The sequence below is a fragment of the Xyrauchen texanus genome, chromosome 36 (genome assembly GCF_025860055.1).
Source record: "Xyrauchen texanus isolate HMW12.3.18 chromosome 36, RBS_HiC_50CHRs, whole genome shotgun sequence".
Classification (NCBI taxonomy): domain Eukaryota; kingdom Metazoa; phylum Chordata; class Actinopteri; order Cypriniformes; family Catostomidae; genus Xyrauchen; species Xyrauchen texanus.
The window spans coordinates 18,256,996-18,283,513 of record NC_068311.1 but is presented as its reverse complement, the minus strand read 5'-3'; the positions used below and the strand labels follow the sequence as shown (position 1 = coordinate 18,283,513).

At 39.2% G+C, this 26,518-nt stretch overlaps 1 protein-coding gene across 1 annotated transcript in view; it reads left to right on the top strand.

Annotated features, from left to right (window-relative positions):
* The window catches only part of LOC127629735 (glutamate receptor ionotropic, kainate 4-like), a 385,054-nt gene that overhangs the window by 237,952 nt on the left and 120,584 nt on the right, over positions 1–26,518 (top strand). Inside the window, exons 6-7 of the mRNA XM_052106949.1 lie at positions 7,289–7,467; positions 16,425–16,478. Of these exons, the coding sequence (XP_051962909.1) occupies positions 7,289–7,467; positions 16,425–16,478 (233 nt within the window). The remainder of the gene's footprint in view (positions 1–7,288; positions 7,468–16,424; positions 16,479–26,518) is intronic.

Genomic DNA, 26,518 nt, shown 5'->3' with positions numbered 1-26,518 from the left:
GCTTGCAGTCTAAGTTGAATGTGATGAGATAACAATTTGAGCATACTGCTAAATAACGCAAAAACAACATGTCTTTCTGTTGCATTGTGTAGGGCTGAACTACACATCAAAATAAAAACGAAATGAAGATATGTGTGAATTTTAAACCCCAAAGGGCTTTGATGTGATTTAATCAAACAGTCTGCAATCAATGCTCCTGCACAGCTCTGTTCAAAATGAGCACATGTGAGGTGGTTCTGTGCTTGCTCCACGGATTTCATCTCTTGCATAAAATAACAGACGTGTTTGGTAACCTGCACTGACCATATTTTATATACAGCGCTCCAAATTCACTTTAATTTTTCACTACAATGTCCTATATATATCTTAAGCAACCCTATGACACTAAGTTTTTGTTGACAGAAGAGGAGGTGAGATCATCTCAAAGGTTTAACCAGAATTCAAAGCAATGCTGTGTTCAAGTTTATTCAGTTATTAGAGATATATTACTTGGATATAATAATAATATTAATAGAGTAATTATTAGTTATTATAATACTATTGCAGGTCTAATATAATTCTGTATTTTCCTAATGTTTTAATAATAACTATTATTATTATTATTATTATTATTATTATTATTATTATTATCATGGCATGAAATTTGCCATGGATGCAGGTATTGCGCACATATTTAATCAGTCCTGCATGTTCCACGTTCATAATGCAGTGAATTTCCGCAGTGTTTTATTTATTCTTATGGCCATTTTCCACTGCATGGTACAGCTCGACTCAACTATGCTCGCTTTTTGGGGGTTTTCCACTGTGGATAGTACCTGGTACTTTTTTTTAGTACCACCTCGGTCGAGGTTCCAAGCGAGCCGAGCTGATACTAAATGTGACGTCAAAACCCTACAGATCACTGATTGGTCAGAGAGAATCGCCACTACCAGCATCACTGGATTTGCGACATGGGACATCAACCAGCTAGTGTTAAAGTTAGCAACAGCGATAGCAGTATCATATGTTCACGCGACTTTCAAATTGTAAAAAGATATGGCTGTGCGCAAAACCACACTGTGGTCAATAAACAAGGTGCAGACGTTCCTCTTGTTTGCAACGAACGAAATGACGTGAAACGAAAAAGTATTTCAGGAAGTGTCTCAGCTGTTGTTCTCCAACAGTGTAGGGAAAACTAAAACTAAAAACTTAAAAGTGACTACAGAACCATCAAGGACCACAACAGCCAGAGTGGTTCAAACAGAAGAAAGTGGTCCAAATGGATGATATCTATGGCAATAGACCAGCAAGCAATGGGAGGGAGAGTACCCTGGACTCGCCCATGGCATTGTTGCAGTCCACGATGGAGTATGGAGGATTGTTAAGTTAACTCTATATTCTGCTTGAAATCTTCACTTTATTTAGTTGAAGCTTGCTTCTAAAACAACCAGGCCAATTTAACTGTTACACTTCTGTAAAATCACCATGTTTATGCAGAACAGTGAGCTAGTAGCTAACAGCTAGCGGCCGTGTTATTGCTTATGGTCAGTAATGTTTGTGTCGCGTTTAAGATGACGTCACAGCAGTAGACATCCAGATATCCAGCATCTCTACTCAGGTCCATAGCCCTCCCAGTCTACCAAATACTGATACCCTCTTCCCCTCAGCCTGAAGTTCAAAATACATCTAATGGTATACGCCAGAGCTCCATCGGTGAGGCGGGGAGGAGGTGGGATGGGAGTGGCAGGATATAAGTCGGAGTGAAAAACAGGCTTAATCTTAGTAACATGAAATACTGAGTGAGCAAATTTAAGGGTAAGTTGCAACTTGATGCGGACCGGCATCAAACTAAGGACCTTCGTTTACGAGAAGGCAGTCAGATTGGGATTCCTTTTGTGGACAACAACACTTTCTACCCACAAGCGGAAACCAGGGGACTGGACCGGTGTCGAACCGCAAGGCATTTGTGGCGTGCACCAGTACTTCTCTGGCCTGTCCCCATGTCTGTCGGCACTATTGAATGAAGGTGTGGGCAGAGGGGACATTGTCGTCAAGTTCCTGCGCTGGTAACAGCACTGTTTATCACAGGCAGCACTGGAAGGGTGATAATCCCATAGATGACAGAGGCAACAAGTTGTGGGCCTACTCAACCCAGACCAACTTAGAACTCCAAGCCAAAGAATTTTGCAAGGCCACACAGAGCAGTGTCTGTTCAAGATCTTGGTTAGCCCTCTCCTGTTGTCCATTGGTATGGGGGTGAAACTCAGAAGACAAGCTCACATTTACCCCCAGCTGTCTGCATATCTATGCCCAAAACCTTGACACAAATTGGGGTCCTCTGTCGAAAACCACATCTGTCGGGAGGCCATGGATACAAAATACGTGATTTACGACTTCAACAAATGTCTCCCTCGCTGAGGGTAATTTAGGGAGGGGAATGACATAAGCTGCCTTCAAGAAACTGTCCACAAGGGTCATAATGACAGTATTGCCATGGGATGGGGGTATACCAGTAACAAAGTCCATGGCAATATAGGACCAGGGTCTTGAAGGGACTGACAGTGGTTGGAGGAGTCCCGCCGGGGCACAACAGAAGGTCTTGCTAGTGGCACAAATGGAACAAGCGGCTCATAGGACATCCTGCGCCATAGATTTTCACCAAAATTGTTGGATGATTGACCCCATAGTAGGACATGCGTGCGGACTGGTCGTGGAACAAACAACAGGCCCGCTGGGCACTCTGTGGTAATGGCGATGCCATGGGACTTTGGATTCCACCTCCTAGGTGACCATTCCTACCACCCGTGATGGAAGCAGAATGGTGACCGGGGTGTCCAGCTTGTGGAGGTCTTGATGAACTTTGAGAGAGAGCTTTAGGTTTGATGTTCTTGGAACCTGAACGATATGACAGAAATTGAAATGACAGTGCCCAGCATTCCTGTCTGGAATTTAAACGTTTGGCCGTGCAGATGTACTTGAGATTCTTATGATCGGTCCACACCAAAAAAGTTACCCCTGAACCCTCTAACCTATGATGCCACTCACCCAACGCAAGCCTGACCTCTCACAGTTGCAAAAGTCATAATTCGATTCTGGGGGCATAAGGCGATGGCGGAAAAGTGCAAGGATGCATCCTTTTGTCAGAGAGAGACCATTGGGACAGGATCGTCTGACACCAATGTCTGATACATCCACCTCCACCATAAACTGCAGAGAAGAGTCTGGTGTTCCACTTTAAAAAAAAACTACCACTTTTAACATAAAGAATGTGGACTGAGCCCGTGGAGACCAGCAAAATGCCGTTTTGTTGGAGGTGAGATCCGTAAGAGGTGTGGTGAGTTGGCTAAAATTTCAGATAAACCGATGGTAAAAATTGGTGAACACCAGAAACCTCTGCCAGGCCTTACGGGAATCTGGGGTTTGGCAATCAGAGACTGCCTTGACCTTACTTGGGTCCATGCAAATTCCTTAGGACAAATGATGAACCCCAGAAATGGAACCGACCACACATGAAAAATGCACTTCTCCTCCTTAACAAAGAGCCGGTTCTCTTGCAGCCTTTGGAGCACCCTTCTGACATGCTGGTCATGATCCTGGATACTCTGGGAGAAGAACAGAATCTTCAGAAACTCAAACCAATTATTCTTGTCAACTTGACAGGATGCGAAAATGTGGCCGGGGAATCCACAAAAGAGGCACAAGCCCTGGGTAAGGCAGTAATGCATCTCCTCGAGGGGCAGGTGGGTCCATCCTCCGATGAAGACTACAACGGCCTGGTGGATGACTGTGACTGTTAGTGGACACATAAATTGTGTCCACTAACAATTTATATTTTAAGGAATTAGCTTTAATAAGGGCATTATGATTAATTCACTTATTGGAGTAATATTATTCTCATAGCTTTTTGAAAATAATATCACACAAATTTAGGTATTGATTTGAAGCTAAATCTTTTAAAAACAGGATGAGATTATTTATCAAAATATACTACAGTCAAATGATCTTAGAATACAGACAAACTTTATTTGCTATTGTAAACATAAACTAATCTAACACATACAACATGAAACAGGTTGGTCAATAAAGTGACAGAATGATCAATACAGAGAAAATGAACTTTATGCAGTCTGTTGACAATGCCTTAAGAACCATTTATCCTTCTTTGGGTAATCTGATTGCAAATCGATTTAGACTCAAAGTATTTAGCTAATACACCAGCACTTTTAGCAAAAGTCTGGAGATATACTTGCGTATCGTTGTGCTTCCTTGCATTGCTTTCCCTTGCGTGGCTTGGTTCTTTGTCTTTTTGTAGAAAGTTTGTTCCTTCGATTTCTTGGACTCCATAATGATCATTGATAGTTGTTGTCTCGATGGATGATGAGGTGGGCTTGAAGCGAGGCCTTAACCAAGGAAGACCCATGACTCTATTGGAAGAAGCAAGAGAGCCAAAGAAGAGAGGAGACAAAGAGTCAGTTCCAAGAGAAGAGGAGATCGAGAGCTATAGTTCTTCCTTGGTAGGAAACTTTTGAACTGAAATTGGCCTAACCCCAAATGAAATGGCTTTTCAGAGTCACATGGTCAGCTGGTCTGTCCTTTTCAAAGTTTATTTTCAATCTTTTGTGTGGAGGATTCCTACAAACTTCCCGCTCATACTAGTGAATGTTTAATCATGAACTTTTATATCTTGAAAACGGTGCACGTGACATGACATTCGTTGTCATCAACATTCTCTACGTATCAAGCAAGCATTTACATACTACATATGATTATACTTTCATGATTATTATATGTGTCAGTAACAAAACATGAAAATTCCTGACTACAAATCATACTGGTTAATTAATTGGTTTTACAACATGGATAATACATTACACGTCATGAGAAACCTGATTGTCAAGGTATATTATGAGGTTAAGCCTTGAATAGTTACCATTCTTAGTAAAATGAGATGAATAATACAAGATAAAAGATTATACTTATCGATTTGTCAGTAATAAGTGATTACAAATAACTACACATATTTTAAAAGGAACATAAGGCTATATCTAGCAAGGCTAGGTATTATGTACCTTTTGGGTATACAATAAGGATTAGACTGTTAGCTGAGGAAAAGACTAAATGCTGAGAGTGAATGGAGGCTAAGCCTTATTCAAAGTCTGTGTACAGGAAGCAGCTTTGCACCCTCTCCTTAAGACCTTGTCCACTGTGTTCATTTAATCCAACCCCTTCATCTTCTCCATTACCTCCCTATATAATCTTATACTTTACCAACTGCCAGTCAATCTTGTTTAAAGGAACAGTTCACCTAGAAATGAAAATTCTATAATTGTTTTCTCACCTTCATATTGTCAAAAACCTGTGTGACATTTTTTTTTCTGTGGAACGTAGATGGAGGTGTTAGGTAGAATGTCAAAACATACTTTCATTGTATGGACAAAATGCAATGATAGTGAATAGAAAATGCAAATTCAATTCCAAACAATTAAAATTATGTCAGTATTTACTCACTTTCACATCATTCCAAACCTGCATGTTGTTAATTTTTCCATGGAACACAATGAGGTTCTTGCCATATAACACAGTTTATTAGTGATATGCTGTCAAGCTCCATATATGTGCCATATATGTATCATAATTGTAATTCATATAACTTGTGTGCTGTATTCCAAGTCTTCTGAAGCCATACAATAGGTTTGTGTTAGGAACAGACATGAAATTTAACAGTGTATCAATGGGTCATTAAAATTTATTAATAGGTAATTAATCAATTTGGTGAAAATTGAGACCATTAAAAAGTATTAAAAAAAAAGATTTAAATTACATTTCACGAGGTATAATTTTTTTTATTTTGAACATTTCCCTCCTTGGGTCGTAAGGTTGAGTGAAAATCTGATGTTTACATTATGGATTTAGAACAGCATGAGGGGTGAGTAAATTACAGCATTTTCATTTTTGGGTGAAAGATTCCTATATTTGAAAGTCCATGATTCCAAACAGACTATCAAATGTTTGGATCCACTGAAACATACCTGGCTCCAGCTCGAAGTTGTAAGATGGGCCAGAGGACCCTCTTAGGGTCCTTTGCTGAACAGGAAGGGTGGGGGTTGGGTTAGAGGTAGTTAGTTTTGTGATTGTCAAGGTGGGCTAAGCTCATGAATGGGTGGGTCGGGCATGAACTGAAAGCTCAATGGGGATGTGTGTTTTGCAATTCTCACATGTTCTGTCACTTGATCGACGTAGTCGGCCAATGTATTATCTAGCAATATTATAGTGTGGTGTTTAATGTTGTGCACTAAATGTGAAATTGCATGTGATGTGCAGCAAGCACAGGACAGAAACTGAAAGTTTACGGTTAATCAAATATATGCTGAGTAACTCCGCAGGGAATGGAGATGACAGCTGTGAGCAATTGCATCAGCCCTGTTATGTGTGAAGTCAGCAGCAGCCTTCCAAATTTAAAGAGTGACATCACAATAATCTGATGCCACATTCTGCTTTGATACAGTGCTATGGGGCTAGCAAGTCCTTTATTCCCCTGAGCCTCAAGTTATTATGATTTAGCTAATTAAATTAGTAGCAGACATACAGCAAAAAAAACAAAAAAAAAATATTATTATTGTTGAATCAAATTAATAATATTGACAGAAAATGTTAGAGATTCTATGTTTAGTCATGAAACACTGCATGGCGTAAGCTGTAACTGAAGTGTAATCTGTTAGCCAATCAGCTTGTGTTCTTTCTCTTGCATTTTAATTCACTCAGTTGTTTGCATGTAAGCTGGTCTCACTGCCGGTCATTACAAGAGTTTTCTCTCTGAAAACCTCCTCCCCAGCACCAGCTGTCTAAATCTACTTCAACATTATATTAGCACACACAGAAAATCTACAAATAATCTACCCAAAATTAAATAATCCTGTCATCAATCAATCACCCTCATGTTGTTCCCAAACCCATATAACTTTCTTCTGTGTAACACAAATGGAGATTTTAGGCAGAATGACAGACTCAGTCACCATTACATTTATTGTATGGGGGAGATGCAATGAAAGTGAATGTGACCGAGAATGGCATTCTGCCTAACTCCTGTTGTGATCAACAGAAGAAAGAAAGTCATGCTGGTCTGGAACAGCATGAGGGTGAGTAAAATGTTTTTTTGGATGAACTATCCCTTCACATTGGAAAATCCTATGGATTTAATTTATTCATATTCATATTTGCAGTGAAGAGAGGGTGGAAATATTTTTAGTTGTGAGAAAATGTGACATAAACCTTGACACTATAGTGTTTTGTGTGTGCCACTTTTCAACAGGCCTATTAAACCTGGAGGTGTTATTGCGACAGTTTCTCATCTCCAAGGAAACCCTCTCAGTTCGCATGCTGGATGACAGCCAGGATCCCACCCCCCTTCTCAAGGAGATCCGCGATGATAAGACTGCAACCATCATAGTGGATGCCAACGCCACCATGTCTCACATTATTTTGGAGAGGGTACGTCTCGGCATTACATTATCACTCCCGATCAATCATTGACTAGAAGGGCAGAGTTTGTCTTTTCATTATTTGAGTGCAAGTGAGCTCTCTAGGTTTTATATAAATTCTGGTGTTAAAATAGTTGCAAAAACACAAGAAAAAAATTAATTGCCATCATTTTGTAATTATACACAGATGAGCCAAAACATAATGACCACTCACAGGAGAAGCGAATAACATTGATCAGCATCTCAAGGTCTGGGTAGATTAGATTGTAAGCCAAAAGTCAGTTATTGTAGTCAATGTGTTGAATGCAGGACAAATTTGAAGGAGGAAAGACCTGAACATCTTTGACAAGGGCCAAATTGTTATTGCTAGAGCATCTCTGAAATGGCAAGGCTTGTGGGGTGCTCCCGGTCAGCAGTGGTGAGTACCTATCTACAGTGGTCCGAAGAGGGACAAACCATAAACCGCCGAAAGGGTGTTGGGTGTCCAAGGCTCATCGGAATGTTTCACAACACATAGTACATCGCACCCTGCTGCGTAGCCACAGACAGGTCAGAGTGCCCATGATGACCCTTGTCCCCTGTCGAAAGTGCCTACAATGGGTATGCGAGTGCCGGAACTTGACCTTGGTGTAGTAGAAGAAGGTCGTCTGGTCCGATGTGTCCTGCTTTCTTTTACATCTTGTGGTCGGCCCTGCATGTGTGCCATTTACCTGGGGAAGTGATTGTACCAGGATGCACTGTGGGAAGACGACAAGTTGGTGGAGGGAGTGTGATGCTCTGGGTAATGTTCTGCTTGGAAACCCTGGGTCCTACCACTCAAGTGGATGTCACTTTGACACGTGCCACCTACCTAAACATCGTTGCAGACCAGGTACACCCTTTCATGGCAATAGTATTCCCTAATGGCAGTGGCCTCTTTCTGCAAGATAATGCGCTCTGCCACACTGCACACATTGTTTGGGAATGGTTTGAGGAACATGATGAAGAGTTCAAGGTGTTGCCCTGGCCTCCAAATTTCCCAGATCTTAATCTGATTAAGCATCTGTGGGATGTGCTGGACCAACAAGTCCGATCCACAGTGGCTCCACCTCGCAACTTACAGGACTTGAAGGATCTGCTGCTAATTTCTTGGTAACAGATACCACAGGACACATTCAGGGATCTTGTAGAGTTCATGCCTCTTTGGGTCAGAGCTGCTTTGGTGGCAAAGGGAGGACCAAAAGATTATTAGGCAGGTGGTCATAATGTTTTGGCTCATCTGTGTAAATTTGTATTGTAAATACAATATTGTAAAATGGTTTGTAACAGTATTTGCATTAGTTAGATCTGGATGCTAATGACTTTGAGCCTAAGTCTAAAATATACCTTTGTTCATAAAGTTGGGTAATAATTTAATTTAATGAAACCATTCAACTATATAAGTACTGTATGTTTTCCATTAGTTCCACATTATAGAATTATTCGCTTGACCTTTTGTCCATTATGTAACTTTTAATTGTAAAAGTTAAATGTAAGATACTCATCCCACTCTTGAACTCACTCAAAGATTTACAATTAGAAGACTGTCTCTGAAGAGCTACAGTACATTAATCTATTTTTATTACAAGCAGTTGTTCATGTCAGATCTATACACAACATGAACTTCATGTCAATTTGGTTGTAACTATCTGTAATTTTTACAGAGAAAATGTTGTTGTAGAATCCAGTTATAATATAATTTTTACCAAAATAATATTAGCTTCTAGAGACATATTTCTACCTAGCAATTATTAGTTCTCATGGTTGGGTAGAAACGGAATACATATAATGGGAATACGTATTTAAAATACGAAATATAAGTAACTGTATTCCACTGCTGTTACAATTTAAATAATTGTTAATTAGAATACAGTTACATTCAGAAAGTATTTTGATTACTGAAGAGATTTCTTTGCATTTTGTTATCATTTGCTTTACGCTAAGCTAAAATGCTATTTCTAGCCATTTTACATGCACGTTACCAGACACGATCATATTTTTTTATCAAGAAAATTGACCTTTGATCATAGTTTCTTTTTTATCTAGCAAGACCTTTGATCATCTCGGTTACTGTCGTAACCTCTGTTCCGTGATAGAGGGAACGAGACATTGTGTCGATGTAGTGACACTAGGAGTCTCTCTTGAGAGCCTTGGTTATCTCTTTGAGAAAAGGCCAATGAGATTTGGCAAACAGAATTTGCATGCCCCTTCCCCAGACATATGGGTATAAAAGGAGGGAAGCGTGCGGTTTTGAGCTGAGGAGCAGAGAGTAACGTCACGGCCCTTTCAGCGGTTTAGTACAATGTTGTGGCAAGAGGGACGCAACATCTCGTTCCCTCCATCAGGGAATGGAGGTTACGACATTAACCGTGACATTCTCCTTCTGTCACTCACTCGATGTTGTGTCTATGTAGTCACACTAAGGGGTCCCTATCTAAAAATGCTACACCACTGAACGTGTTACGTGGACTGCTGATCCAGGTGCAAGCAAGCTGCTGCGTGCAAAAAGAGCAGGTGCATCAGACTACACGTAACCTTCCCCAACGCCCCAAGAGACGTCATATTGTTCCCCACATGTGGCAAATACGTCACATGGGCTTACCAGCCACACATGGAAGTGGCACGGTGGTAGGTCCTGCCTTGATGGGGTGGAGCTCTACAAACACAGCGACAGGGGGGCAGAGTGAGCTCTGCCCGACAGGGGGACCATACCGCGGAAAATACATCACAGGGGATATTTGAATAATCAGAACCTGTGGAGCACCTATTCCAGCTCAGGCAAGTTTGTGCCTGCAGTGGGTCTGGCTGCGAACATCCTCCACTGAGTTAGGAGCCAAAGGGCTAGGGAGGAAGGACACCCATGGTCCGTAGACTTGTGGACTCGACTGGGGGAGTATAGCGCACGTCTTCACCTCAGGGGAGGGGTAAGGCGCTATGCGCAAGCAATACACCCGGCCAGCTGTTGTCACTGTATTAAAGAATTCTATGTGTTCAGACAGGGGGTTGCCCTCGGCGAGCAGACGGAATGCGGGATCTTGTGCTGCGGTGGGGCAAGATGTGTTGAATGACCTCCGTCTGTTTCTTCACCATCGAGAACTGCTGGGCAAAGGCCTCTAAGGTGTCGCCGAACAGGCCGATCTGGGAGATGGGAGATGTTGTGTGAGCCTTGTTGGGGTCCTGCATCTCAACCAGATTCATTCACAGATGCCGTTCCTGGACCACGAGGGTGGCCTTCGCCTGTCCGAGTGCATGCACTGTGACCTTCGTGGCCCGGAGGGTGAGGTCAGTCGGCGAGCGCAGTTTCTCTTAGCGCTTTGGCCTGGTGGACTTGCAGGGGGGCCGTAGCAAGCAGGATGGAGGCGGCCTGTCCAGCGGCACTGTAGGCCTTGGTTGGAAAGTGACGGTCGATACAGCAAGGTGGTGGCGTTTAGCGGGCACTTTTGCACCGCAACTGCCTTATCCGGCTGGGGGAGTTCCGTGTACTCGTGGACCGCCCTGCCATCAAGGGTAGTGAGAGTGGAAGAGCGAGTGAGACGTTTCGGGTAGTGAAAGGTGCCCTCAGTTATTCCTCCCTGTTCACTCCATTTCTCCTTAATCACAGTATCTGATAGCATCACAGGCCATTCCTTGGCTTTTCCTGTTGCTGTGGAGACACTGGCACATGTATAGTGATGATTTGTTGGTGGTTGGTGAAGTTCACAGCAGGGTCCTTGTCAGTATGTCACATTTACTGTTTTCCTTTACCCCCTCCAACCCAATCACCAATCTCTCTCCCTCTCTCTTTCTGTTTCTCACTTACTCTCCATCAAATTCTCTCCTTTTTCTTCGGTGTCGTGACATGACTAACTTAACTACATACTGTATATCAGTAGTGTATCAGTAGTAGCTCAACTATTTTCATAATAGTTTATCTTTTCTGCTGCAGCACAACAACATGTTAAATCACTGTTTCATGTCACATTATGTTTGCAACCAAGTAAACTGAGGCAATAATCAAGTACTAGAATGTCTCACTGTCTTTCTCAAATAACTTTGGCAAGTCTGAATAATTTTGGTCAGGTCATTTGAATGGTTCATTTGAATCATCCCTCCATTGAGTTCCTGGAACTTTCTACATCACAATTTACATAATCTTATTCAGGGTGTTGTTTAGATTTATTTATGTAGTGTGAAATGTTTATTCACCCTAATTGATATCCTGATTGTTTTTGTTCCAGATAAATACTGAATCATAATTATATTACAAAAAATATATTGGCACCTTACATAGCTTCAATGGGTTGCTATGTTTTTGTCAATAACCTGTAGTGTAGCTAACTTTAGTATGCGGCAGAGCATTGAAAAGTTGGCACTTATTCTGCTTATGTGTGTGAGGAGTGTGTGTACAGCAAGCATGCTGAAGCTGTTTGCCAATGTTCACACAGCAGGACTCATGCAGCAGCTTGAGTTACAGGATTCAATTACATGGCCAATTGCAGCAAAAATCTTTCATTATGAAATATTTTACGCCAGGACAAAATTATCATAACCTGAAAAAACTCTTTGCTACCATGGTCCATTTCCCTTCTCCTTCGCTTTAACAGAACACTGGTCAAATGAAATGCAGATGGGCATTTAGGGAGAATAGGGAGGGACTGAACCAAACAGAATAGAAGTACCATAATACAGATGCTTTATCAAGCCTTAATACAGAAATAATTAAGATAAAAGATGACCAGGAGTGTTGTGTTAGAATTACTCATACATACTGTAAGAATATATGGTGGAGTCAAGGGTGTGGCTGATCGTTCATCTGGGGAGAGAGGAAGTGTTAAGCGTTTTCACCTGAAATGAATTGCTGATAAATGTAATTTCTATGTTCACAGTGAGAAGTGGGGAGATAAAAGGTATCCCTAAACCCCAGAGAGAGAGAGAGAGAGAGAGAGAGAGAGACACAGACACAGACACAGAGACAAGGCTGCATGTGTGTGTGTGTCTGTGCAGCATGCAGTGTCGAGGATGACATTTTCTTTAATTGTAAAAATACCTTTTTGAGTTGGATCTGTCACCTCCCGCTTCCTCCTTTCCTTCCTCCACGAATGAACATTGTTAAACAGAGCATTTGGGAAGTTCTGGCCCAAATTTCCACCATCATCAACAGCAGATCGGAGGCCTCTACAAATTGTACTGTCTCTTAAGTTGTAAATAGTTGCCCCAAGAATTGGCATTTATTTATATAAAAGATAGCCCTATCAAGAAATATAACCCTTTCAAGCTAAATATTTCACAAAAAGTTATTTAGTTGGTCAGAATTATAAAAAAATATATAATGTTAAAAATTACCACAAAGTGGCTCTTTCTGGTTGTGGAACATAGTAAAAGAGGTCATTGAATACTCTTTTTTTTTTTTATAATTGTATTACCTTACTTGAGGTCCACTTATAATGGTAGTAAAGTCATAATGTAGTAATAATTGATAATTTTCCACTTTGTCTCTCAGTCCTCTGTCTGAAATGCTCTGTTTTGGCCTCAGTATCTCCTTTAAACTTCAATGTTAACATCCACTGTTATGATTGGATAACACCATGCAGCCCTTCAAATACACAATCATATATATTTGAAACTCAACTAGAAGAAACTGAATGAAAGCTTGAATCATATTGTGACTGGTTCTCAAGCAATACAGGCTGAAATGAGCCAAAAACATATACAATCCACGATGAAATGTTCAAACGTACTACAATCCATGGTGATACGCAAATTTAGGATAATCATGCACTGGCACCATCAGGAGACTTCTGTTGCTCTTTTTCCGATGTTGAGGTGCTTCACAGGCCAGAGCAGAGACGCTGGTCTTCACATGTGCATCACTTTACGTGAGTCTTCTGTGTCCGTTTACATATGGCACGCAGTTCTCTCAGCACGCAGATGAGTAGTTGAATAGAGCAGAGCAGATGCGTTTTTAAAATTTGTGCTTCTACTGCTCTTTGAACGTGGTGCACATTGACAGAAACTCATCAAAACTATCAAAGAGTCCATCTATTGCATGTTTACATAGACCGAATAATTAAAAATAGCACAGATGGGAGCAAAACTGATCCTGGATATATTTATACTCAAAACAGCAAAACAAAATGGGGGTCTCATTTTAAGAGTTATAACATTGTGTTATTTAAATGTGGCACGAGATGCATGATCAGGGCCGGCACGTCCTACAGGCGATACAGGCAGCCAACTATAGCCCCGATGTGCCTGGGGGAGACTGCAAACTTGTGCAAAGTAAATGAACAAGTTGTAAGATTAAGAAACATTGATTCATTTTATTTAGAAATTCACCACAGTTCAATGGTTTCTATCATGCGCTCATTCTGTGGTGAACGTGCAACACATGTGGAATTGATAATTTAACATACAAATCAAAATGATGGAGAAAACTAAAAACATCATATTATGTATAAAATGAGCTCTAAATAATCACAAAAATACAAATAACTGAAAGTTACAACAAATAAAATAACAGCAGTATATCTAAAATTGGAAAGAAGTGAAGCTAATTTGTACACACTAATCTGTATTATTTATTAATAACAAAAAGCATTGCGGGGGTACTGTAGCGTGGCTTATTATAACAGTATTATTAGACAAGGATTGCACACCTTGCCAACTTATGCTAGCAGATATCAGTGCTTGTCAAATTATTAATAATCTGAAATATGTGCTTGGAAAGGAATTCCGACACTACCAATATAAAGACAAGTTAAGATTAGTTAATACAATATGAACTAACATGAACAACCAAAAAACAATTGTACAGTATTTTTTATAAATTGACATTAGCCAAGATTAATAAATGCTAGAACATTTTATTATGCATTAGTTAATGATACCTATAATACAAACCTTATTGTAAAATACTACCCAGTAATTTTCATTCTTGCAGTTTCCATGACCTGGTTTACTTATGCTTCTAGAAAAAAGTTGAAAGGTGATTAAAATAAGGAGATAACATGGTGACATGTCACTGCATCTAAAATACACATATTCCCTTATGCAAGCATGTATACATTTAACCTAACATCTTCATGTTGGGGAAAAAATCTATTGGACAATTTTTTGGTCATCTACCTAGCTATACAGTATAGTGCTTCTTTTTAAAAGCACTATACTGTATACTCTACTTAACCAATCCACGCTAATTGCACTTACTATTGAACTTAACTTGCACTTACTGCACACACACACACACACACACACACACACACACACACACACACACACACACACACACACACACACACACACACACACACACACACACAAATATCTCTTTCTTCTGCTATAGCACCTATACTACTCCAGCCACCTTGGGAGCTTGGCAGTAAAACACCGTAGATGTTGTTGAACTTTGTATGACAAATTGCTTGCTATGTTCCTCATTTGTAAGTCTCTTTGGATAAAAGCATCTGCTAAATTACTAAATGTAAATCTTGTGCTTTCTATTAAAAAATCTGCTCATCACGTTTAATTTTGTTTTATGGATGTTTTAAGGATATGACAGTTTTCACACCGTTGGGCCCATTTTCATGATTTCACCTAGGCCCCCACAAACCCACGGGCTGGCCCTGTGCATAATAATGGTCAAAGCAGTTCCTCTAATGCATGTATATTTAGAAAAACATTTAGGAAGGTGTCCTGTGTAAGTCCCCTTTGATGTAAATTAATCTCTAATGACAGGTGAGGCCCATCTCTCTCCTCTTCACTTGTCTGACTGAGTGCCAGTGGACGGGGCCAAGGTTGCGACGTTGTTAAAGTGGGTGTTGACGTCTTGCTGTAGAGGCAATCTTTTGCTGACGTATTGGTACTTATGATGTCACAAAATAATTTTTTTCCAAATGAGCCGTTTTTGCAGCTTGGTTTAAATAAATGCTATTTTTCTATTGCGGAAGATGTTTTGAGTTGTCAGACAAGGGAAATTTGATTTTTCATGTCATGACCCCTTAAAGGAATATTATGGGTGCAATTCAAATGCAGCTCAATCAACAACAGTTGTGGCATTATGTTGATTAATTAAAAAAATTATTTCGACTTGTCTCTCCTTTTCTTTACAAAAAGCAAAAAACTGGGTACCTGTGAGGCATTTACAATGGAAGTAAAAAAGCAGCTGGTTAAAAGTTATTCCAAAAATGCAGTGGCAGACTTTAGTGTCCAAAAGTGTCCAAATAAGCTACTTTTGGGGGCCACACTGTAACACAGCTGGAAAAGAATAACTTTCAGTCCCTCCATAAATCTGGGGCCATTAATAATTTTAGAAACAAACTGGCTGGAGGGCACATTTTAAAGTGCCACTTGGACCTTTTCTAACCCAATTGTGCAAAATAGGCAAAATGTATATGCATTGAATGTTACTGAGGTTAATGCCAAGATCAGCAAGATCCTTCTCAACAAGAGAAATTGTTTGAGAAACCAATTATTACTAAGTTTTTGTTCTTTTTTAATAGGAAATGTGATTATACTTCAATGCAGGTTATTTTAGATCAATAAATGTTTCATTCATTATAAAGCATTTTGCTCTGGCAAATTTGACTATTATACACATACACACATGCATTGTTCTCTAGCTCTCCCTTTTACTCCCTTTTACTTCTCTCTTCCACTCTCCATCTCTATAGAAATAATTGTTGAAGATGTTTTCTCCCCTGACATTTGATTGACATATTGTATTTCCCGCTTGGTTTCCTTGGAGACAGTGCAGAATTAATAAATAGAATGGCAATGACAGAATGGGTATGTTGTATTTTTATAATTATTTTTTTAGCTTTCATACAACTCAAGTTTTACAAAGCTGTGAATCTTGCCTTTTGCTTCTCAATGGAGGCAACATAATGCAGTTTCAGCCTTGGTAGCTGTTTAAATTAGTCTATTATGGCATAAAAGTTTTTAATGTGCCTCTTTCTCTCTTTTTTCTTCTAGGCCTCTGAGTTGGGGATGCTGTCAGTGTACTACACCTACATCTTGACATCCTTGGTAAGAGGATTTTAGTGTATATCTCTCTAATAAAAATGTATACATTGTGTAATCCGGTAGTGCACTGATCATATTTTTCCATGTGACTCATAGGAACTGGCCACATATTAGAAATTGGCATTTTTGTTGTTTTGTCTTCTCGAGTATACATCTCTGATATTTTGATTGTTGATCTATGAACATATGTGTTAAAGTGACATATTTGACCGCTGTGACGCATCTTGATGTTTTATCATTTCTGGCCTTTAGCAATTTTAACATTTTGATGGAAAAAAGTTATGTAAAAAAAAAAACAAGTGCTTCCCAATGTTCCTTTTAGGTTCTTTCTATTTATCGATTGAAAATGAAAAGAGTGTCATTTGTGAATGCCCCATAATTTTAATCACTGTTGCTGCCCCCGACTGAAAGTCTCCATGGACAATGGTGACACAAATAGCTGATGCCATAAAGATTCCCCATATTAAAATTGACGCCCTTTTGGCATGTTTGCTTATAGTTCTTACTGGATTTTGATTGCTAAAATCATTGCTGTCATTTCTGAGTTCTGGAGTACGCACGCCCATCCCTATTTTACAGTATATTCCTCTATAATGGATGCTTTACCAGGTTTCACTGCTTTATGATAGGTAGCCATCATATGATGGGTGTAATTCTCAATGCAGTAATACAGTTTTTTTTTTTTTTTTACTTTTAGAAATGAGATCATTTCCATTTTAAATCTCCAGACACCTTTTGCATTCATGAGTCAAAGACTTTCTTTGGGGTTAAGGTCAGGACACTGTGGTGGCCAATTCATGTGTGAAAATGATTCCTCATGCTCCCTGAACCACTTTTTCACAATTTGTGCCCGATTAACCTTGGCATTGTCATCCTGGAATATGCCCGTGCTGTAAGGGAATTCAGCAATCTCCTTACTTGTTTTCTTTGCTTGATGCAGGCTAATAATTTGCCCTTTCAGAAACACAGTAACATCTTTTCCAAGACCACGGGATATGTCTTCCGACATGGTAGTTTAAGAATTGAGAAGCTACACACTGCATCAGTTAGGGTTAAAAGAATTGTTGCCAGCTGAAATATATGAATCACTGCAATAATGATCCAATCATAAGCTCTCAAGTATCTGCCTATTTAAATCCAAATGGCGACTTTTTTGGCCAGGCAGTTTATGTCACTAATAAGTTCTTAACTGTTCATAAATGTAAAAAGATTGATTTTTGGCATGTTAACTGAAAAAAATAAAAGTTATGATTAATATGCAATTCTTTTGAAATGTAAAAATTATTTGACATTTCAAAATATACATTTACAACAGAAAAACCAGCGTGACCAGTACATGAACATTTATGTAAAATTGTATCTAAATTTAATATAATACATAATTTATTTTAACATCTAATGTTAGAATTACTGGTAATTTGAATGAATTTCCTATAACTCATTACTGCTCAAGGCAACTTGTTGGTCAAAGGTTATGAAATCAATGTATTCTTTTTCAACTAAACATCATTAAAACAACTGTACAACTGAAGTAAAAAGCATTAATACTTCTTAATATGTTTTTAAGCTAAATCTATTGTATTTACTTGCACGAACTACCGAATGTTGATGCAAGAATATGCTGCAAGCTCTTTGAAGCCCTATTAAGACTTAATTTGTGCATGAGCAAAATCTTGCCACACCCCCTTTAGGCCATAGTTCCGTTGATTTAATTGAATTTATTTGATATGATTGTTACATCTATCATTTCTGGATTGTTGAGGTGTGTGTGTGTGTGTGTGTGTGTGTGTGTGTGTGTGTGTGTGTGTGTGTGTGTGTGAGCATGTATTTATCACTTTGTGGGGACCAAATGTCCCCATAAGGATAGTAAAACCCGAAATTTTTGACCTTGTGGGGACATTTTGTCGGTCCCCATGAGGAAAACAGCTTATAAATCATACTAAATTATGTTTTTTGAAAATGTAAAAATGCAGAAAGTTTTCTGTGAGGGTTAGGTTTAGCGGTAGGGTTAGGTTTAGGGGATAGAATATAAAGTTTGTACAGTATAAAAACCATTATGTCTATGGAAAGTCCCCATAAAACATGGAAACCCAACTTGTGTGTGTGTGTGTGTGTAACCAGTTCATAGCATTAAGGTTGCATGTATGACATGTGTAAGTGTAAAAAATGTGTATGTGTAAAAGTGTTGATTAACCCTTTTTCTCAGGGGATCGGCACACTTCAAAATGTGCTAAATAAAAGCATGAACAACATATGAATTTTCTTTTTTCGCATATTAAGACAATGTTCAAAATTAATATTAGCAGTTTTATTGTTTAGTTTTTTGTTTGTTTGTTTTTACTTAAGAAAAGTAAGATTAATATATTTTTAATTATAACAAAAGTCAGCATGTCCTGCACCATGGCCGGCCACAGAAGTCATGTGACCCACATACTCAAAACAGACACAACTATGATAAATGAGAAGAAGACTGGGTGAGAAACTCTTGCTCATACCCCTATAAGAAACTAAATAGTGGGTATCTTGTGGTGTATGTTGCCTGTTTTAGGGTTAACAAGACGCAGTCCCAGTGAGCAACAAAAAAAGTGTGTGAGAGATTATGGGAAAGAGGCTAAATGAAATTAAAGTGAGAGATTATAAGAAAAAAATTTAATTCATAGTTGCACAAAAAAATCAACATAATATCATGTGTAAAGCCACAATTGATGCCCTGGTCAAAATTGACCCGTGAACGCAAAAGATGTAAAAATTAATTATGAATGGTTATATCTCTTTAAAAATGTTATTAAAAAATCTGAATAAATAAATACAATTAGTATGTATATTTTGATAGTCTTGACAAAGTCACCCAGTTTGATTCCTGTACTAAAAACTATGGTATTTAAAAATAATTTTCTACCTCACCCGGGTCAAAAATGACCCGAAATCAATAGTAGATGAAGTCATTTGCGGCACTTGCACTGGTTTATTTTCTGTTGATTCAAGTATTCTATAAAAAGTCTCTTTGTCGTTTCTGTTGCAGTCTTTCTGTTTTACACTGATGTGTGCTAGAAATAACTGACCAGGACACATTTAATCAAAACTTTTGTAACCGAAACAGCTTTAAATTCACAGCACTTTAGGAGCAGTCACTCAGGGTGGAACAAACCAGACACACTTTAACATGCTGTAACCTAATTTTAAAAAAGCCACTTCATTTACCCACGGCACTTTCCTTCACTTTATTTAGCTTCTCCTGCCCGCCATCGTTCATGCGTCCAACCCGACAACGCCACACCATCCTCCCATCCGTACGATGGTGTTTCATTACGCCATTATCACAGTGTGAAAAAGGGCTGTCAAAAATGCACTACATCCATCACAAACATAGTAATCAGTAATTGACTCAGAGAGAGCGCTTCAGCCTCTGCTCCGTTCACACTATTCAGAGTAATGAAGCACTTTGAGGTGCAGGCACAGGGAGTAATTACTAAACCTCTTTGAATTGTGAGATGGGCTTCTTCTGTAATGGTCGTCATGTTTCCAATTCTCTTTTTGCGTTATTGAGGCCCATATTTCATCTGTGTGTGTGTGTGTGTGTGTGTGTGTGTGTGTGTGTGTGTGTGTGTGTATGCTGAGCAGGTACCAAACTCTGTTACAGTGCATGTGTGTGTGTGGTGTAGGGTCTAGGCATGTTTAAACAAGCCAAGGAATAGACTGGGCCCATTCAAACTGAGGGGATAAGTATCTAAATTTAGTCAGTCCAATCCAGCCACACTTTCCACAAAAATGTTTGCTTCAAAAGGTTAGTTCAACTATATATTTACCCCCCCCCCCCTGGGGGTAAATTTAAGTCCCTGCTCTTAAAACAGAATACACTGTGATAAAGATCCTATTCAATTTTACATTTTGATTGCTGTATTAAACTTGTATGTTAGATGGGATGAATGACAGCAGTAGCTTTGGCAGCCTGATCTCATGAAATTTATGTGACAATGGCAAAAATTTTGCAAACCAAAATTACGTTCTTCATTGAACGTTTGGCTGCAGTTTCCCTGTGAAATGTCTGGGGGGTTCCCTAACCTAAAACTCTAACATAAACCTTACTACAGTGCTCAAAAATAAATGAGAGATGTACAAAACAGACATCCTTACCACAAATCAATGCCTAAATCTAACAGACAGTGTTTTAAAGGCAAATGTGTGATTAAAAGCACATTTACTTAAGAAACCACATAATTTCTGGTTGCTTCAATGTCACTTTTGCTTCACTTTTACTTTCTTTTCGAGTGTCCTTGGCTGTTTTGAGGTTGGGTCTCAGAGTCCAACATCCAACAATCTTTCAGGTGAGCTACTGCTGTAGTTAATCATATGGAATAAGTGTGTAAATGTAGGTGGGTCTGTAATACAAGCATTAAAATGTATAATTTTTCAACTGATGCATTAGAGTAAAAGTGTTTTATTATCATAATATAGCAAGGTGTGAGTAAAGAGTAACTGTTTAGAAAGTCATAAACACATATAGAACATGTGATTTTTGTGAAAGTGAATAAAAAGCACAGTTGATATAATGTCTCTAGTGTTAATTTCACCAGGAAACTGCAGCAAAACTCAGTTTGCAAAAATGTTGTTATAGTAAAGTTCATTATGAGACTAGGTTGACCTTTAGACTAGCAAGTCATAATCATGTTTTTGAAATATTTCTTAATCATTAGTTTATTATATTTTATCCCATACATTTTACATACAGTATGTAACTACAAAAAGTTGTTTAGCATTAGTAGCTGGATTGCATGTGTATATTTTCTAGGCCTAGTTTTTCAGGCCAAGGGCACCTTGTCGGTTGAGAGAGACAGAGCAAATGGGCCGCGATAAGCTAAAATCAGCCACCGCGTTATGCAGAACGGACCACAAAATGGCACGTGCTATGCAGAAAAGGACAGCGAACTTTTGGGCCAGTTGCTATGTAAAATCCCGGGGCGATTTCACGTCCCAGTCCAGCCCTGGCAATGACCCCCTCTTACATATCATATAAAATGTTACATTTTAAGCCTAGTCTATAATAGAATGAATATATTAACACATTAATGTATTTACATAGTTAAGATGCTTAGATAGCAAAACCATTAAAATGATCATTATTGGACCTCCAGAGGCATATACTTTTAAATTGCATTATAATTTGACTTAATAAGATTAACTTTAGCATTGTTTTTTTTTTCAATACCCTTTTTGCAGTCTTTATATTTTCTCTAGAATTCTTGGCTACCAATTGAGCAAAGACCACCACTGGTGCCTCCTCAAATAAAGCAGGTACATGGGATGGAGTGATGAGTGGATGGCCTCTTTAGATGTATAGGAAGCCTTAGGCACTTTAACAGATGAAATCAGTGTTGCTGATAAGCCAGTGCAATTTATGACTAGGCTGTGGGTGGGGCCTTTTTTCAAAAGCAATTTTGCAGAGGACAAAACATCACACCCACACGTGGCTTTACATCTCTGTCGTCTCACCTGAATCTTTCTGTCATGGGAATAATTCAAGTCCCTGTGGGATCTCAGTTCAGATATATTGTCTCAGTACAATAAAGCAACTGTGGCACCTCTCTTGAAGCAAATGTAAATCAGGACATCAGAATGTCCAAACAAGCTGTGAATCACACTCACCAACTGCTCATGAATCATTTGGAAGAGTCAGTCATTAGTTCTGACAACATACTGTACAAACCATTTCCTGAAGTGCACTTTGCTGGCACAGTTATTCATCAAGCGCTGTGCACTGCGCTTTTCTGTATCATAGTACCCGTTTTTTGTTTTTGCATTTTTTATTGCTGTAATAAGTAACCATGAGAATATGAGGGAAACAAGAAAGAAGCACAAAAAAGAACGATCAAAAGAGAAAAGGGTATCGACAGTTTCATGTGTACAGTGTGCACTTTTTGGCAAGCCAGTTTACTTGGTGGTGATTTTGGTAACACGCTTGGACATCATAAGACAGCTCCTATCTACTTGAATTGGGACAGATGGAAATCTTCAAAACTGTTTGTCAAGATTGTTTCATTAATGTTTCAAATCAGGAAAAAATCTATCCTCAATGCTATGATTTAACTGTGCTCAAATCATACAAAAAAATATATATTTTTCAGCTTGGTCAAGCTAATGCACATTCCAGAATACACAAATGTGCCAATGTCTTTATCAAAAAAGGCTTTGTTAACTGAAAGTCGGGACTTTTATTCCTTTATCCTTCATCTGTTATTTTGTGCCCTATTCACCTGTAGGGTCTCCCAAACTGGGGAAAACGTTTGCCCCCAATATTCCCTATAGAGGACACTGAAGAAAACAATGTCTTTATTGTAAAAGAAATTCAAACCTTGCTTTGAAAACTCACAAAATCTTTCTTGAGAAGTTTATTTACAAGAAAAAAATGGAAATCAATCAAAATCTAATGAGAATTATAGATAAAACACCTAGGGCTCTATTTTCACGAGTGCACAAACCGCAGTGCTATGAGCTACGAATGCACGTAATGTCTTATTACATTTTCATGATATTGCTGATTAATTTTCAGTTTTCATGCCAGCACATGTTGGTTGGGTGGAGTGTTTGCACCATGTGAGGGTGTATGCGCTCAATCTGGGGGTTTTATTGTATGTAAATGAAGTGCCGTTAAGCATAATTAGCTAATCTCTTGAGAAATCGGTCATTGCGCTGAGATGTTTCAAAAGCACGTCTGTTTGCAGCGCAATGTCCAAACTCAGTTCCTGCATTTGCAGTATGGAGATTCCACCAGCAGCTGGTAATAAATGTCATGTCCAAACTATGAAAATTCAGTGGAACATCAAATTATGTTCATGCCGATCACTATTGTAGCCGTTTTATGGAACAAATATTTTTGAGGTTTGTGTTAAGCTATCTATAGGTCATGGCATATTTTTCAGTTATTATTATTATTTATATTTAAAATCATATTTATGATTTAATTTATATTGCTATTTTTCCACCTGTTGTCACAGAGTTATTTTTAAGTCACTGCAAAAGGGCTGGTGGAAGAAGTCGGAGAGAGTAAAATGTTTGTATTTGGTATGATTTTTTTTGTTACTTTGATTATATTTTTGTTTCATCAGAAGTGTAATTTGAATTTTTTTTGTGTTTCAATAAATGAATTACATTTTTCAAAATCAAAATTGACCGGTGGAAGTGAAGTGCACTGTTAAAACTAGCCATGATTTGTGTGTCAGTAGATGAAAATGATTAATAATACTTTTATTAATAGAATAATAATATTCTCTGTAATTTAACGGAGCATACAAATCCTGACAAGAACCACATTTTCCATTTGAGTGTCACTGTCAAAGAAAAATTCCTGACATTCAACAAGGATGCAGTTAATGCATAAAAGAGATAAATCTAAATTTCTATTCTTTTAATTAATTGTATGTAGCCCATTTACACAACCAACTTCTTAAGAATGTGCTGACTTTTATATCACTGGTTCTTCTTTTTTATCCCCCCACTTTGGAATGGCCAATTCCCAATGTGCTCTATGTCCTTGTGGTGGCCTAGTGACGCGCCTCAATCTGGGTGGCGGAGCAAGAATCTCAGATGACTCAACGTCTGAGACCGTCAATCTGCACATCTTATCACGTGGTTTGTTGAGTGCAGTTACCATGGAGACATAGCACATGTGGAGGCTTCCACACACAACTCACCAAGCGCCCCACCGAGAGCGAGGACCACATTATAGCGACCACAAGGAGGTTACCCCATGTGACTCTACCCTCCCTAGCAACCGGGCCAATTTGCTTGCTTAGGAGACCTTGCTGGAGTCACTCAGCACGCCCAGGGATTCGAACTCACGACTCCAAGGGTGGTAGACAGTGTCTCTCAGGCTACCCAGGCCCCCCATAACGCTGGGTCTTGACATGGAATGGATTATATAATAGACAGTGCCTGAGAAGAAGCTCAGATTTAAATTGCACTTGACCCAGTCCATCAGCACTTTGTGCACCAAGTTTGGGGTGTGTTTTCATGACCAAACACCCAAACATTTGGAATCTTTGAAAACCCCATGCAGTGTGTTTTTAAGGTCTTAGAGGAATAATACATTTTTTGTAATCCTCTACAGATGACAAAATAAGAATTGATGTGTCTCAGGAGGATATTTATCTTACTTAGTGGTTTCTCCCATTAATTTTGCTATGAGTGGTCTGTCTCCTCCCCCTTATTATGTCTTTGATTTGATCCAGCAGCATTTATTTGCTTGCTTTCTTCAGAAGTTTCACTTTTCGATTGTTACATGTCATTCCCAATCTCATCCTCATTATCACAGAGGAAGAACAAGACCTACCGCTGCTTGAAACATCGAAACATCCCTGTAATTTAATACAACGTCCTTCCCCCCTTCTGTCAGAGAACAGGGTTAGTAGGTTAATTGCAATAATGAAAGGAAACAAGTGAAGCCATTTTTGTGTAATTACTAGATGTATTCTCTGTGACTGCCATACAGGTGAGCAGTAAAGGGACTGTTGCTTCATGATTTGCACAGACAATAACGTTTTGCCACTGTCACGAACCCCGCTCCTCTGCTTCTCCCCGCATTGTCTAGCACACACACGCAGACTCCCTCACTCCGCCCCCTCGAGCTTTTCACGCTCTTTTTGCTCGCTCGAGCCCTCATGCCCACTTTGCTCCTACTCGCTCACATGCTCGTAGGCAATCTCCCTTCCTCGAGTTTCTCACGCGCTTCCAATCCCCAGAACATTATGACCACCTGCACTCGTGTCATCTGCACTCCTGCACATTAGTTTCACCTGCACTCGTCTCGTCACCTTTCATTGTTTACACCTGCACCTTCCCCTATAAATACCACAGCACATCCGTTTCACGGGTGTTGGTTATTGTGTTTAGTTTCCCGCATCTTTGCCCCCGCTAGTCTCGTCTAGTTTTGCCCTCCTCTTGAACTCCTCTTGATTACCCCCCTTAGCTTGCCAGCTCCTCGTTCCCCTAGTACCCCTGTCTACTCCCTTTGTTAGTTACCCGCCTCTCGATCCTGTTTACCCCGGCTTTGACCCTCGCTCCCCTTGACTACTCTCCCGGATTTGCCCCCTTTACTCTCTTTGATTCCCCAGCTTTTGACCCTACGCTTCCCTCGACAACTCTTCACTGGATTTGCCCGTTTGTACTTTTGCCTGCTTTTATTGTTTCAATAAAAGCAGTTTTTTGACTTACATTGTGACTGTCTCATCTTGTGTGTGTGTGTCCGGGTTACAGCCAAGTGGAAAGTTTTCATCTGTGCTTGACTATCACCCAGAGATTCGGCCTTTGTGCTGCATTTAAATGTAAGAGGTGTGCCAACGAGACCAGCATGCCTGAGAGATCTAGATTTTTATTGAACTATCTCTGGAGATCAGTTAGGTCACATTGGTGTTTCAGTGATAGTTCTTAGAAAATGTTGTTTTCCACGAATGGATTGATGCGTTCTTGACACATCTGTTAAAACACATGGCACAGATGTTTGTGCACTCAACACATGCGTTTCAGCATGTTTCGGCATGTGATAAGAAAAATTTTAAGTTGATGAGGTTCCCACAGCCAGAGCTCATAGGAGTAATTATAGACTTCCTTACAGAGAACATTTTAAGAACCTGGGGCTTTGAGTAATTGTATATTAACTAAGAAGTGATGAAAGCAAAAATGTGTTTTCCTTTTTCCTGGAATTATGAAGAATACATTATATAGACTACTTTAATCATATTTATGCTCTGAATCTATTAACATATACTTCAGTAATTTGAAGAATACTGAAATGCAGTTACAGTGTTAATATTACATAATGTATGGTCATGTTAAAGGTGAATGATAAATATTTTCTCTAATCCAAGTTTAATATTCAAGAATGTCTATAAGTATGCTATTTGTAAGCTGATTTCTCTGAAAAAAATTGAATCACTGTGACTCTGAAGCTCTATCAAAACTAGTTTGTTTGAGCATCCCAACCAGCTTAACCCAGACACATTGGCTCAACCAGTGGTGTGGGTTTGGGATACAACTGCCTGTTTTGTTTT